General features: G+C 40.0%; 1 protein-coding gene across 7 annotated transcripts in view; it reads left to right on the forward strand.

The window, feature by feature from the left end:
• The first annotated feature begins 3,872 nt into the window (after positions 1-3,872).
• LOC120552247 (nuclear receptor-binding protein 2-like) overlaps positions 3,873-14,638 on the forward strand; it is a 38,398-nt gene continuing 27,632 nt past the window's right edge. For 6 of the 7 annotated variants that reach the window (XM_039790107.1, XM_039790109.1, XM_039790110.1 and 3 more), the window contains exon 1: positions 3,874-4,575. In XM_039790107.1, coding sequence (XP_039646041.1) covers positions 4,456-4,575 — 120 coding nt within the window. In that variant the 5' untranslated portion in view covers positions 3,874-4,455. Of the gene's footprint in view, positions 4,576-14,638 lie in introns of all 7 variants that reach the window. The other variant, XM_039790111.1, reaches the window with a different exon arrangement.

Below are 14,638 nucleotides of genomic sequence, written 5' to 3' on the forward strand. Positions count from 1 at the left end.
GACAGGCATCGAGGAGGAGTGCGAGATGTGGCGTCTTGTACTGCCTGATAGCGGCAAACTGGAGTTGATCCAAACTGTACCTAAAAAAGTTTGGAGGTCATGATGAAATTAGGCCCAATGTCTTAACATGACATCACAACGTTTTTTAAATGAAATGCTTTGCAAGTGAAAGTCAAGTGAAATATCATTTTGTGCCCTGGATGTGGCTCGTCTAGACAGCGCCATTGTCTTCTCTGCTCCTTGTGTGTAAATCTCATTAACAGTGGGAGGGAAAGGCAGAATGGGGGCTCACTCAGGCTCTCTGTGAGCACTGTGTGCTAAAACTAGAGACAGAAAGTGATTATTATATAGCTCTGTGATTACATCTGAACTTTTAACCGGTGTGGATCTAATACTATTTCTGAATCAGGCAATATAAAGGATGAGGCTCTTTGGGGCCCCTATGAGGGGTTTCTGTGCCAGTGTCTATGTTTTAATTAGATGCAGTGTTGTAATGTAACGGAGTACAAATACTTCGTTACTGTACTTAAGTAGAAATTTCACGTATCTGTACTTTACTTCGCTATTTAAATTTATGTCAACTTTCACTTTTACTCCACTACATTTCCTAGATAAAATGTATACTTTTACTCCGTTATATTTCCACTAAGCATCTTCGTTACTCGTTACTAAAGAATAAAATTAGAAGAAATGTGTGCGACAGCAATAAGGGAGGTTTGGCGAATCACTGCTCCTAGATTGCATTACGCACGCTCCGCACGCCGCGCGCTCTATTTCAGCGCATGTTTGTTGCTAAAGGAGGAGGAGGACGCACAACTGAAACCGCCATGGAAGCACGAGCACCTACTGGAGGACCTCCCGTTATTGTAGACGACCACCCAGGGCTCGACATAAGCAATGGCCCGGTAAAAACGCTGAGGTGTGTGCGTTACTTCACGCAGCACATGTACTGACTGGAAACGTTACCGAGGATTATTTACCGCCGATGGCGCAGATGAACTAACGCTACACTCGTTACTGTAAGTAGGTAGCCTACAATAAAACCTCCATGATTAAAGAGTCAATACTTATCAATAACCCACCTACCTGTTCTACAGGCAGAAACATGTAGAAACCGATATTCAGTCTGCGCTGTCCACTCTTGTCCACCGCGCTGTGAAAACCCAGCTCTACTCTGCAAACAGCGACTTTACAAACGAGCTAAAATGAAAGATGTCAGTTTGTAGTCTAACTGTTTATCTTAATTTGCAACCAATCTTGAACTTTGGACAAACTCTTGTAAACGTAGCTGCTGTCTAAACGAGCCATCCTCTCCGCTGGAGCGGTATGGATGTATTATAAGACCAAAACAAATACATGTGGCTACTTAATATACACGTGAATGACGCATTCGTCAATCTTGATGATGTTGCTGATTGTATTATTTAACAACAGAATTGTCTTAATTCAAATTAGGCATACAGGACTAATCTGAGATCATTTTCTAGTTAAGTAACCTATCTAGTAATCATTATGGATTTTCCATGTTTTTAGGGGTTTGCTTACACTAATACATGTAAAAAATATAGCATTAATTTAGTAAGAAAGTGAAAATATCAAACAAGAAGAAGAAGATGCTATTAGGTATACTTTTATTTTCTTTATTTGAAAGCCCCTGGAGTGTCTGCTTAAAAAAATTCTGGCCCTTGGAAAAATGTAGTTGATGACCCCTGGTCTAGCTTTGCTGCTAATGGCACAACATCCAGTGGCAGTGGCTAGCTGGGTTAGAACCATTTTCTAAAGCTTCATAGTAGGTGCGGCATATATTTTCCTGCTTTTTTGTCCTTTTCCAATCACACCTATGATATTTCTTTCAGGGCCAGTAAAAATGTAGAAGGGGCCAGCAAAACTCTGATCTATTTTTTTTTATGTTGAGCCATCCGACCACCCGACGATAGTGGTGAACTCGGTGAACAGGGTAGTGATGAAGATAACGTCATACACCCGTGACCGTATTTGCAAGAAATGTTTCTGTACATTGATGTCAGCTCTAAAAATATGCTGTTTGTTCTTTGAACTTAAGACAATTGTGCCTGAAAAGTCCTAGAAAATAATGCGATTTTGATTTGATGAGTGAGATTAAGAAGATATGGGAACCTAAATATGCTTTATGCTTTACTATAAGAAAGCCACAATAAAGTTCACAATAAAAGATCTAACCACTTGCTTTTTAAAAAAAAAAAAAAAAACTTTTACTTTTACTTCAAATACTTAAGTACATTAAATATCAGAAAATTACTTTTGATACTTAAGTACAGTATATATCAGATACTTTAAGACTTTTACTTAAGTAATATTCTAAAAGGTAACTTTCACTTCTACCAAAGTCTTTTTCTAGTACGATACTTGTACTTTTACTCAAGTATTGCTTTCTAGTACTTTATACAACACTGATTAGATGACATGTTTTACTCCAGCAAGACTAAAGAAATAAAGCATCATCTAAACCTGAATGTCATCATCTGTCAAGTCTGGATTCAAAATGTGGAAATGTGTATATTTATAATTGTGGAATATTTGTGTGTCTTATGGGGAAACAGGGGACCAGCAGAGAGTAAAAGGCAGAATAAGAAGCAATAATTACACTCAAGGATGCTCTAATTATTATTTTTTTAAATCATTATATACAGAGTATATATATATATATATATATATATATATATATATATATATATATATATATATATATATATATATATATATTTTTTTTATTTATATTTTACTTCATTGTCCTCTGTTGTGTTCTTTATCTGCTGTTTTTTTTTCTGGAAAGCACTTTGTAACCTTATTAAGAAAAGGGCTATAGAAACGAAGTGTATTATAATAATAATAATAATAATAATAATTATTATTATTATTATTATTATTGTCTATTTTGTCTTGAGAGTTGTGGCTTAACCTATTATGGTTACTATTTGGTTACTTAGCACAATTTTTGTTTTATTTTTTTATATTTTAATTGTTCTTTTTTACTTAGATGCAAAAAACAAAAGCAGGAGGAGCCGTGAAATCAGAAGTGGAAGTTTCATTAAACTGTGACTCTGTAATGCCAGAGACAGGGATGGTGGAAGAACCAGAAGGAGCAAAAGATAAATGTTTCCCAAGGTCAACATCCACTGGCGTCTCTCAGGGGATTGTTGTTTTATATAAAATATTTATATCAAATAATTGGTACTGAACATTGTATTCAGTACTCAATACATATCACAGTGGGCACCCACATCAAACAAGCCATCAAATACAAATATTATGAAGTAACATAAACTTTCTGCAAATTTTGTTCCTATAATTACTTGTACAGCTTTTGCTCTAGTTGTATTTCTAAAGCACAACCACTAGATGGCAAACAAGGTTAATACTAAAACAGTTCTCCTGCAGTAACACAATTGATACTTAGAAATACAGACTGAGTAGGCCTCCCGTAATCTTTCTGGATTGACTCATTTTACAATTATATATATATATAGCCTACTGAACAATATTATAAACACAAGACTCTAAAATGGGCAGTTTTACTGTATTGGGAGTGTCCGGGGGTGGGAGAGGGTCCTAAACACATGTGCTCTGTAGCCTACATTATATATCATGGATATAAGTCGGATGTTTGGTTATTTGGCCACTGTGTTGTTGTAGCTGTCTTTGTTGAAAAGCATCGCCTAATAAAAAAAAATTGTAAACATAAATAAATAAATAAATAAAAGTTTGGTTGGCCCATTGAAAAGTGCTTCAGATTGAGGTGGTGGTGATTGTCCTTTTAATGCGTTTGCGTCATCTTCCAGACAGGCTCGGTTTCTAACCGAAATATATTGTGCGCACGTACTGGTGTCTTTACGGTATTGTGCTCCATCTCCATGCGCACGGTGCCTGGCAGGAGCTCAGCTCGCGGCTTCAGATCCAACAACAACTGAAAAACGAACGCTTCCTCCGAAAACAGACGATATCTGAGGCGATCAATGAACGCAGTGGGCTCAGCGGCGATCATTTCACTTCACCGGCCGAGCTTTCACTCCTGCGGTTCTTCAGTGTGAACAAACTGAAATCCATTTCGCAACCTATTTTGCATGCAGCCTACAGGGCGCATGGAGTCTGGGATATAGGCTATTTCCCCACCCTGTTCACTTCAGTCCAGCGACCTTGCAATGTGCTAGTTTTTTTTTATCTGAACCAGGTGAGGGGGTTTACAGACTGAGGAGCGCCTGTTTTAAGCAAGATCTCAGTTTGTTTTTCTCTGCAAGATGTTCTGAGCGCCAAGGAGCGGCCCGGTGCCCTCGGGGGGGTTTCTTCACTGCGTGCGCAGACAAGCGGCGGACCGTCTCTGCGCTACCGCTCGGCTCTTCTGATCCACAACAACACAACAGACAGTTCAGGGAGGGCAGTAGGCAGGGAGGTGGTCTTTGGGAAATATACGGCGTTAAAATGACGATGTCCGTCCCGGAGAGGAAATCAGGATCGGAGGGGAAAGAGGAGGAGAGCGAGGATGAGAGTGAAATCTTGGAGGAGAGCCCGTGCGGCCGCTGGCAGAAACGGAAAGAGCAGGTTGGTCGGTTTGTCTGTGTGTGTGTGTGTGTGTGTGTGTGTGTGTGTGTGTGTGTGTGTGTGTGTGTGTGTGTGTGTGTGTGTGTGTGTGTCTGTGTGTGTCTGTGTGTGTCTGTGTGTGTCTGTGTCTTTTCTTAAAATAAACTAATCTTCTCTTTGATCATGAAATAAATCAAGTCGCCCTCTCTGATCGTGGTGGACATCGTCATGCAATCCTTGAGCCAGGCCGAGGTATTATTGCCCCATGTTGTTTTGCACCATCCCTACATAAATAACACAGTGGCATATCCGTTGATGTGCTTAGCCCACACAAAGTCTATTTCAGTGTGACGGGAATATATGTTATTTTCACCCCCACCACTGCTGTTTCTTCTCAATTCTTTGTCAGGAGCATTTCTGTTCAGGATCTTGAATCTGGCTCTTATTTAGGGATTGAAAATCACACTAACATACTGTGGGTGTGTACAACTTGTCTGACTCCTTCACTTTGTAACCCTACATTACATGTTGTATCATGTTGTTGGAATTGTTGGGGCTTTGTAAATTATAGAGTGTGGTCTAGACCTACTCTATCTGTAAAGTGTCTCGAGATAACTTATGTTATGATTTGATACTATAAATAAAATTGAAATTGAATTGAATCATAAAAGCAGGTATGCAAGAAAGCTGTATCCTAGAATGTATCACATCATTCAAAATATGAAGGGCAACTTCAGTCCATTTTTTTTTTAAATGAAACATTAGCTGGTATCAGATTCTGAATATAGTTTGCAGCCCTAGAACTAACTGAACAATTTTGATTATTGGAATTGCTTTCCTCTTTCTTATGTTTGTATTCGATGTTTGGTCCATACAATGTGAGGAAACGGTATAAAAGCAGAGACATTATCAGCAAGATGAAGGTGACTTCTTCAAAATAGTTTGTTACCCGCTTACTATCACCTAAGACAAAGAAAAGTCACAAATCCTCCCAATTTAATAGCTGGAACCCAGGAATCTTTGGTAATCTTACACAATTAATAAATTATCAAAATAGTTGCAATTGTCTGTCAATCCACTAATTGTTTCAGCTCTTATTTGATTCATGTAGCAAAGAAATTAGTCTCAGATTGATTTACTGTCTGTACAACATATGTCATACATCCAAAGATGCTCCATTATGAGAAGGAAGAAGAAAAAAAACGAGCAAATTTCTTGTTGCAGCTCTTTTCCAAAATCATTCACAGCATGTTCAAATAACTTGGTAATGGATTTGATTTGAATGAGCAGCTGCATGCTACTGTGTGTTTGTGGCAGAAGAACAGGACAATTCGTTCTCTTTTTAATATTACTGCTGGCTACAAGTCACTGTCTGTCCCAGATCCACAGCTTTATTTAAGACTCTGCCACCTTTTGGGTCAGCACGGGTGCAGACAATACATTAGCAACATTAGAAATAACCCAGTGGCCTCGCCGAAAGCTTTATGCCCCATAAATGATGCCATCTTTGTTTAATGCCAACATCGGAGACATGAAACAGAGTCCAGTTTTCTGTGTCTTTCTCAGCTGCTGATACCTGTCCACGTACACCATGTGAGGAGTATAAGACATTAACAAAACAAAGTTAGTTATGATCAGAGAGAAGAAACCGACATCTTGAATGTCTTTTTGTGAAGCAGTGGGCGTTGACTCGTCTAACAGCCCCAGATAAGGCTGAGTATTTAAATTGAAGTTATCTTTTGAACACACACGGCGTCCTCTGAACGCCGCGACCACCTGACCTCACTCTACTCTTTCTGTGCCATTGAGCCGTCAAAAACACACACTACCTACCCCACCCTGGTGTTTTTCCACTTATTGATACCCATCTGGGCTACCTCTACTGACACATTTACCCCCCACCAAGAGCATCAGTCATTTATGGCTGGTTGCTATAGTAAAATCCATATATATAATATCAATAGCAATAACTTTCATATCAGCATATGTCATTAAAGTAACATAACGCAAATGTATGTTCAATGTGATGAACCAGGTTCCACTGGTTTACATTACATCAGACTAAACTCATTACAGTGTTTCCCACACATAGACTAATGTGTGGCGGTGCGCCTCACTATCAACACCGGCCGCCGCACATTGCGTTTCGATACGCTATTTAAAACACGTTCTTCTGCGTTTCTTTTCCCTGCTCTCCTCGTCTCTCTGTCACTTGTGTCTCGCTCACATACACACACACACACAGCTCCTCCCACCGTGCGGTGTTTGGTGTTTTTAGCCCCCAACGTCGTCTTCCAGGCAGCGCAGCCATGGTTATAGTTAGGGTTAAGGCCTTTTTATAGTTGTGCCTCGAATTGATGGCTTAGACGCAGACCCCTCTGGTAGCGTTGCATTTCCCCCGACTCATTTCCTGGTTCTCCTTCTCCATAAACAACGTGAAATCAAGGAGAGGGTTAACTTCTACTGCTCCACTCTCTCACTTCTCCCTCTACCACACCCCCACACACACACACACACACACACACACACACACATGCGGCTCGACGCACAAGTATAAACATCAAGCCACTTATGTAGGCTACGGCGAGAACTCTGCGTGGAGCCTCCGCACAACTGTAAAACGGCCTTTAAAATGAGGGTAAGCCTGGAAGGCGACGTTGGAGGCTTAAAACACCATCGAGCACACAGAGTCTGTCTCCATAAAGGAGAGAAATTCACAAGTTCACGAAAGGTTGGTATCTACCTCGTGAACACCTTTACACAATCACACATTCACAATCACCGACCCGACTCTTAGCAAACAAGGCGATTGCGCCTGCTTTAGAAAGTTAACTAGTCACAAGTTTGCGGTAAAATGCAGTTGGGTTGTCGAGGTCAAAACACTATATAGCAGCTGTGAATCAAATAAACGTATTATAAATAATGTTATGTCATTTTTTACTCTTACACTGAATGTTTGCTGCTTCAATCCAGATGAGTATTGAAAAGTATTTTCCGCGACGGGCACGTTTTGAGGATGAGGACCAGGCTGAACCGGAGGTATCAGTCTGAAACAGAGCTGAACAGTCCAACCAGTCTAATTAGTTATGTTATTAATTTGTTTACAATATTTTCAGGCTTCAACCAGTGAAAGACAGGGTCAGGGAGAGAAAGAGATAGATTCGTTAGGCGTAGGAGAGGAGAGGAGGACAGCATCCAACAGCGTGTCCGAAAACAAGTATCCCCCTTATCATCAGTGTGTCTATATTTCTGTTACTGTTGGTAATGTTATTGGAGCTGCACTTATTCACACCAGTTAAAACCCATCATTTACTGTCAGTCTTTCATGTAAGTGCTCACCTTGACGTAGCTCACTGAATGATTGTGAATGATTTAGCCTTGAAGAGGCATTTTGTTTTAATAATGCAAAATAATAAGAACATCTCAGTCGCTAGGCTTCAAGAATAACAAAATAAACCCGTGGGACATTATCTCTGTGGGGACAAGCTAGCCAATAACTGTTGCCAACATAAAGCAGCACCAACAGGTTAAAACCATAGCCGCTATATCTTGTGAGGTCTCCCTGGTGTTGATAGATATGTACAGTACAGTTAGGAACTGATAAAAAGTGTCTTGTTTTCGATGCATTCGTGTTGCGCTGCTCCCTTTTCTCTCCAGCAGGTCTGGGTGTGTCTGAGGGGCAGGCTGGAAATGCAAATGGATTCTTAGTAGAAGAATACATTTTATTATTGGTCACATACAATCATACAGTATAATGTAGTAAAATTCAATGGCTGCATTTAACCCATCCTAAGCGTCCGTAGCAGTGGACAGCCACATATCGTCCGGGGAGCAACTTGGGGTTCAGTGTCTTGCTCAAGGACACTGGAGGAGGCCGGGGATCGAACTGCCAATCTTGTGGTTGAGGTCCGACCCTCTCTACCTCTGATGCACAGCCACCCCAGTAAATAAGTCACTGGGTGAAAGTTCAGAAGACACGCTGTCATATCTGTTATTCAGCTCAGGCATCACAATAAACACAGTCACAGGGTCAGACCATGGCATTCCCTTTCCCTTTTTTTTGTTTTCTCAGGTGGGAATGGTTAAACATTTTTAAAGTAGATGAATGTGTTGCCTTCAAAGTCACTTTATCCTTCTTGACTCAACACACACAGCATTGCATTGCAATGCTGGTGTGATTGGAAAGCAAAGCTGTGTGAGCTGAAGCATTACAACTGTAAAGGCAGTGTTTTTTCACTGTAGTTTATTGTTAAAACCTTTCCTGGCATAGATGTTTGCGTGAAAAACAAAAACAAATATTTCCCTGAAGTTAAAAAAAGTGGGTGGATAATTGTTGCATATAGTGTTGACATACAACCTTGCAGCTCTCTTTGTTACAGTTACATGAATTGCTGACTGGTGGCACGTATCCACTGATGGAGTCATCTGTCATCTTCCCAGAATGTGGCCATTCAGGCTAACGCAAGACATTTTACAGACAACGTAGTGACTCACACAATATTGCTGTTGAGACATGAATCTGCAACAAATCTACAGCAAATGCTCTTTTCTTTCCAGTTTATCTTTATCTTTGCATAAAAAGAAATCTTATTCATCTTTCCATAAAGAAGTATTGCACAACATGTATTGAGATCAGACATTGGATGCTCTTAAGCAGAGGTTTTCAAACTGAGGCAAATATACTGTGTGAGGTGAAAGGGACAGGTGCTTGCTGGGAAGTTATTTTTTGTAGTTCGACCTGCTGGTTAACACCGTCAACAGTTGGAGCTACAACAGTGGCAGTGACACCCAGCTCTAGGATGCCGTTATGGTGCTTAAAAACTTTTTTTTAACGCCCAATTCTCACAATTAGGGTCAAAAATCCGTACACCTTCTCACTGTCCTAGCATAGTCAAATCTGAACACAAAGACGTGATACACATTAGGGTTGGGTGATATGGCCCCATCCCATTAAAGGTAATTTCATATCTCGATAACAATAGGCATATATATGACAATATAACATGTTTTCTGGTAATTAAAAAAATAGTCTATATGAAATAACCACATGGTAAAGCCTATTTATGTATACTCCTGTGTGAATTAAATACGTGACGAATGTAAAAGTACTGAGTATTATAAAAAATGGTGGGCAGATGCTACAATTTTCAAGCTATACACTGACTGTTTACATGCATCCACAAAAATACAGAGTAATCAGATTAGGACAATAGTTTGATAAATTCGATTTAGTATGTGCTTGTTATCAGTTTAGGCAACATAATTGTGTGTCACGATATCTCTCTATATGTGATTTGATCACGATACGATTAGAATCAGTGTAGTCTGGATCAACGCAAGTACGTTGCCGGGATAATCCCAGTTTTGCCCCTTCACAACTAGATTAACCTCTGAGCTAGCAAGCTAACGTTACACGCTGAAAATGTCAAGTTTCGAGAGAGCCACTGTGCTGCGTCCGCAACTTAACGCCGCCAAGATTATTGTGATTGGTAAAGAAATGCAAACAACCAAGAGGGTATTTTCCTCATATCCCAGTATTTATCTGTGGTCGAGCCAGACCTTACTCCTCAGCGCTGTGGATGCTAGACTAGAATCAGTGTGACGTACACTTATGGAGCATATAATTATTTCTGTATAACATCCATTAATCCGTTCAGTATCAAAGTACTCCAGTGATAGCTATCTGTACATCCATGAGTACACTTCAAACTAACTGCTAATTTATCAAAATGTAAACAAGTTTAAGCTCAAACTAAACTGGGCTCAAGTTGTAGTCCGCAGCTAACCAATTTACTCCATGGCAACCTTATAGTTCCTGTCACCTGCTCTAAAGAGTGATCCTCTGTCATAACAGCACAGTGGGAGTTACGGTACATCCACCAGAGACACAGTCCACCCTGACCTGTCACACTGGACTCTTTTTTTATGAGTCCAGCCTTGACAGAAGATTACTGTATCAACGACCCCCTGCAATCTTGGCTTGATTTTTGCAGCACGGTAGACCTCCTGAAGTGAATCCACACTCTGTGGTGCACCAGCAGCACACGCAGCACCCATTCCAGTAATTGCTCCATTTTCTATTTCCAGGACCTGTCTCCTTCTGCTTTACACAATGATGAAAATGAGGCAGCCTGGGTCAGGCAAAACTGCATTCATTGTTCACGGCGCTAATTCTCGAGCGCAGATGTGAGGTTGAACGTGGTGGGCAGATGCTGTTTTCTGCACTTGCGTGTTAACCGGAATTCCTTGCATGTGTTAGTACTTGCATTCATGTGTCAATGGCACATAGACACGTACAGCCAGGGGTGACAAACTAATATTGCAATAAGCAGAAGACATTTTGACACATAGCAGTTAAAAAAAGAAAAGAAATCACAGGTAAAAGTAATTATGGCTGGATTCCATTTAGCTGCTTTGGCTTGGCTAACTAGTACACTTGAATAGAACAGAGCCAAATAATGAAACACAGATATTTACTAAAATATTAAAAATCACATTGTAAAAAGTCTATAAGGTTTAAATTCCTTTTAATTTTAAAAACAATCTATCAAAATAATCCCACAATATGCATCTTTTTTAGCACTGCAGTGCTCATGTACTCTAACATGTTAACTACTAATAAACAAGTGTGTTTTTCACTTAAAACATAAATGTACTGCAGGCTTGTTTTCTGTGAAGTGCTGTGTATTTGACCCTGTAGGGTAAATGGAAGAAACACAATTAGAAACAATCATAGTAGTGTAAAATCCTTAGGTAACCATAAAGTGAGATATGTTATGTTGCTAGGGGGTTAATGCTGCAACTAATGACTATTTTCACTAATTATAAATCTATGTTCTATGTTCTTGATAATCATTTTTAAAGTGTCAAAGAATAGTGAAGAATACAAATGTAATCTTGCCAAAGTTTTGTCTAGCATTTCAAAAAATAAAATATATTTAATTTCTAATTACATAAAACTTAAAAAAAAATCACTAATAGTTTCATCTCCAGTTGTATAATTTTCTCATGTAATCTGGAAATCAGAGGCCAGCCACACACGCTAGGGTAATTTTATTACAGTCAAATGAAAGACAACCAAAAATCATCAACTCACTGTAACCATTATGTCTGTTGTGCAGTAAACCTCCCGTAGTTGTTGGATGTTTTTCATGTCTAAGATTGTAAAGACGTCAAACCGTCAGCCAACGCATTGGCCCTCATAAGCCTGTGTGAAGTTGTGACTTGCAGTAAGCCGGTCTTGAGGGGATCCTCCTAATGACTTACACTCCTAATAATCCAGCAGAGCAGGCATGTTTGCTGCTTTGACAGCTGCCCTATGAGGAATGACATCCACTCAGATTTCCCTGGAGGGGAAACGGAGCAGGGACAGTCAGCTTTGATCCACTTGTTGGTTTAACTCGGCGGCCCTTCCTGTGCTTGTTGCTCAAGGCTTACAGCTTTTCAAGGAAACTCATTCACACCCATTTATTCCTAGAATTTGTGCAGACGTCCATTGATTTTTTGCTACGGCTCAAGGGATAGTAATGTAGTTTTGTCGTTTGGTCGGTCCACCACTTTGGTCCAGCCTGAAATATCTCAGCAATAAATGGATGGATTGACAGATGGTCAGATTCACGGTCACCAGAGGATGAATCCTATAGAATTTGGGGATCCCTTGTCCTATCACCAACTTTGATTTGTCCAATACTTCTGTTTGTAAACAAATACCTACAAAACGAGTGACATCCCATCAGCCTCAGAACTGAACACATCTGCACGTTTGTAGTAGTATAGGGGCACATTCAATCTAAAACGGTGTGCAACAGGCTTTGAAGTATTTTTTCTCTTGTTTGTTGGGTGTGTCAGAGGTGTTACCAAATCCACAGTGACATGTACATAAACCTCTTGTATTTAAAAGTCAGTGCGCTTGCATACACAACAGGGTGTTCAACGCACCACTGTTTCAGTTTAAATAAACGTTTTGTCAGGGCTGAATGCGCCCAGGTGTGTCTCTTGGAGGGAAGTATAATTTCATCTGTGTGGCTGTTAATCAAAGGTTATTCCAGTTGAACTTACCCATCTGCTGTGAGAATAGTAGAGACACGCAGCTCCACCTTCTCTGGACGCATGAATGATTTAATGATGCTGTGTTATTTACCTTCTTGTGTGTGATCACAAACTGTATTTTACAACCTGGGCGTCTCTGACCCAGTCTGACTGATTACAGTGGAGAGCGTGCTATTTCCATCTGCGCCTTTTACAGCTGTCATTGTTAAATTTTACTTCACAGCTCTCAGTCAGCGGGGGTGTTTAAAATTAAATTGCAAATTAATAGTATCATGCTGTTGTTCACATAATCTAATTGTTGTCTTCTGTGCTTTTGATTCTGCTCTCTTTTCTGTGCATGGATGAGGCCTGTTTATACTAAACAGCAGCTAGCACCACCTGCATGAGGGTTTAAAGGTGCTCTTTACTCATTGGTCGGCATCTAGACAGGGATGCTATTACTAACCTCCAGCTTAAGGCCCTGGCACACCAACCCGATTATCGGCCGTCGGACAGTCTGGCGAGGTCAGTGACTCGAGTCTGTTCGGTGTGTTCCGTGCTGTCATCAGTCAGCAGGCTTGGTTGGAATACAATCTCGTATTTTATGAAGATAGTTCACCGAAACGTGTTTCTGAAAAGATTTTAAGCGAGAAATAAGCCATGCAGTTGCTGAATCTGTCTTCATTTCAGATCGACAAAGGTCAGTTTAAAAGATTTTCATCAGATTTTGAGAGGCGTTAGTCAGGCTCATCCCGCTCATAATTTCCGGGTTAGCGCTCCACGAATCAGATTGGCCATTGAGTCCGACTGCCCGCCTTCCTATTCAATATGTCAAATCGGCCCAAATGAAGCCAACGGCTCCTCAGACTGACGACCGCGCGGAACACACCGAACAGACTCGAGTTACTGACCTCGCCAGACTGTCCGACGGCCGATAATCGTGTTGGTGTGTCAGGGCCTTAAAGGAAATGTCCACCCTGCAATACACATACACTGTTCTGCTATCATCGGCTTGTAATATTGAGTGCATTCCAGGAGTTCATTTGAGAGTAAGTGTGTTGGCTGCAGCTAGCATCTAAACTATTGCAGGTGGAGGGGGGAAGGAGTAGGCTTCATGCAGTTAGGTGCCACTGTTAAAAGTTTCCAGACTGAATCTTGTATTAGCAAGATTAGTAAATTGGGAAAACCTGTGTTCCTCTTTCTGAAAAGTCCCCCTTCTGCACTGCACAGCTGAATAAATCAATTATTTTTAGATTATTAGTTCAAGGACTCAAATTACGATCTCATGTGCGTCGTGTGCATTCCCTCAATTTAATAATTTGTGTCCTTGAAATACTTACTTTGTTCCCTTACACCGCATCCACATCATTGTACAGACCATAAATACAAACAGCCAAGCAGGATAAACCATTTACATCAACCTTTCAGTTGTAGCTAAAAGTAGGAAAGAGGAGGAATTTCTCTCCCACTTGGTGCATGTTTGTTAGACCTCAAGGATAATCGCAATGCTTTTTGGTAAGAAACCTTGACTGTAAACGTAACGTTTGTTTGTTTAAGAAAACTCCACAGGAAAACTTAAAGGAAATTGAGGGAATGATTTATCAGAAATATTACGCCTTGACACTAGGGCTGCAGCTATCGATTCTTTTTGTAATCGATTAATCTAGCACTTTATCGATCGATTAATCGGATAATTTTTTTTTTGCGTTTTTAAACAACCCAAACTAGGGAAAAGAAGCAATATTTTCGGAAAAAGCAACATTTGTATTGCCTACATTGCTTACAATATCATCTCTCAAAAAACTAAACATATTAAGTGCATTTAAGTGCCATATTACATTGTTTTTTAAGATTTTTTTTCAAATGATATCAACCTCAAACTAAACTACATTAACTACATTAAATATACACAAACATTACATTAAGTTGTGCAACTTAACTTTCAGAACTACAAGTTTCAACCTGAGACTGATCTGTATATACAGTAGGCCTATATGTAAATATTAGTTACTCAACCTATTTTCATTTATATATTTGATTATAATGTCACACAGCT

This window comes from Perca fluviatilis, chromosome 22 (assembly GCF_010015445.1).
Source record: "Perca fluviatilis chromosome 22, GENO_Pfluv_1.0, whole genome shotgun sequence".
Taxonomy (NCBI): domain Eukaryota; kingdom Metazoa; phylum Chordata; class Actinopteri; order Perciformes; family Percidae; genus Perca; species Perca fluviatilis.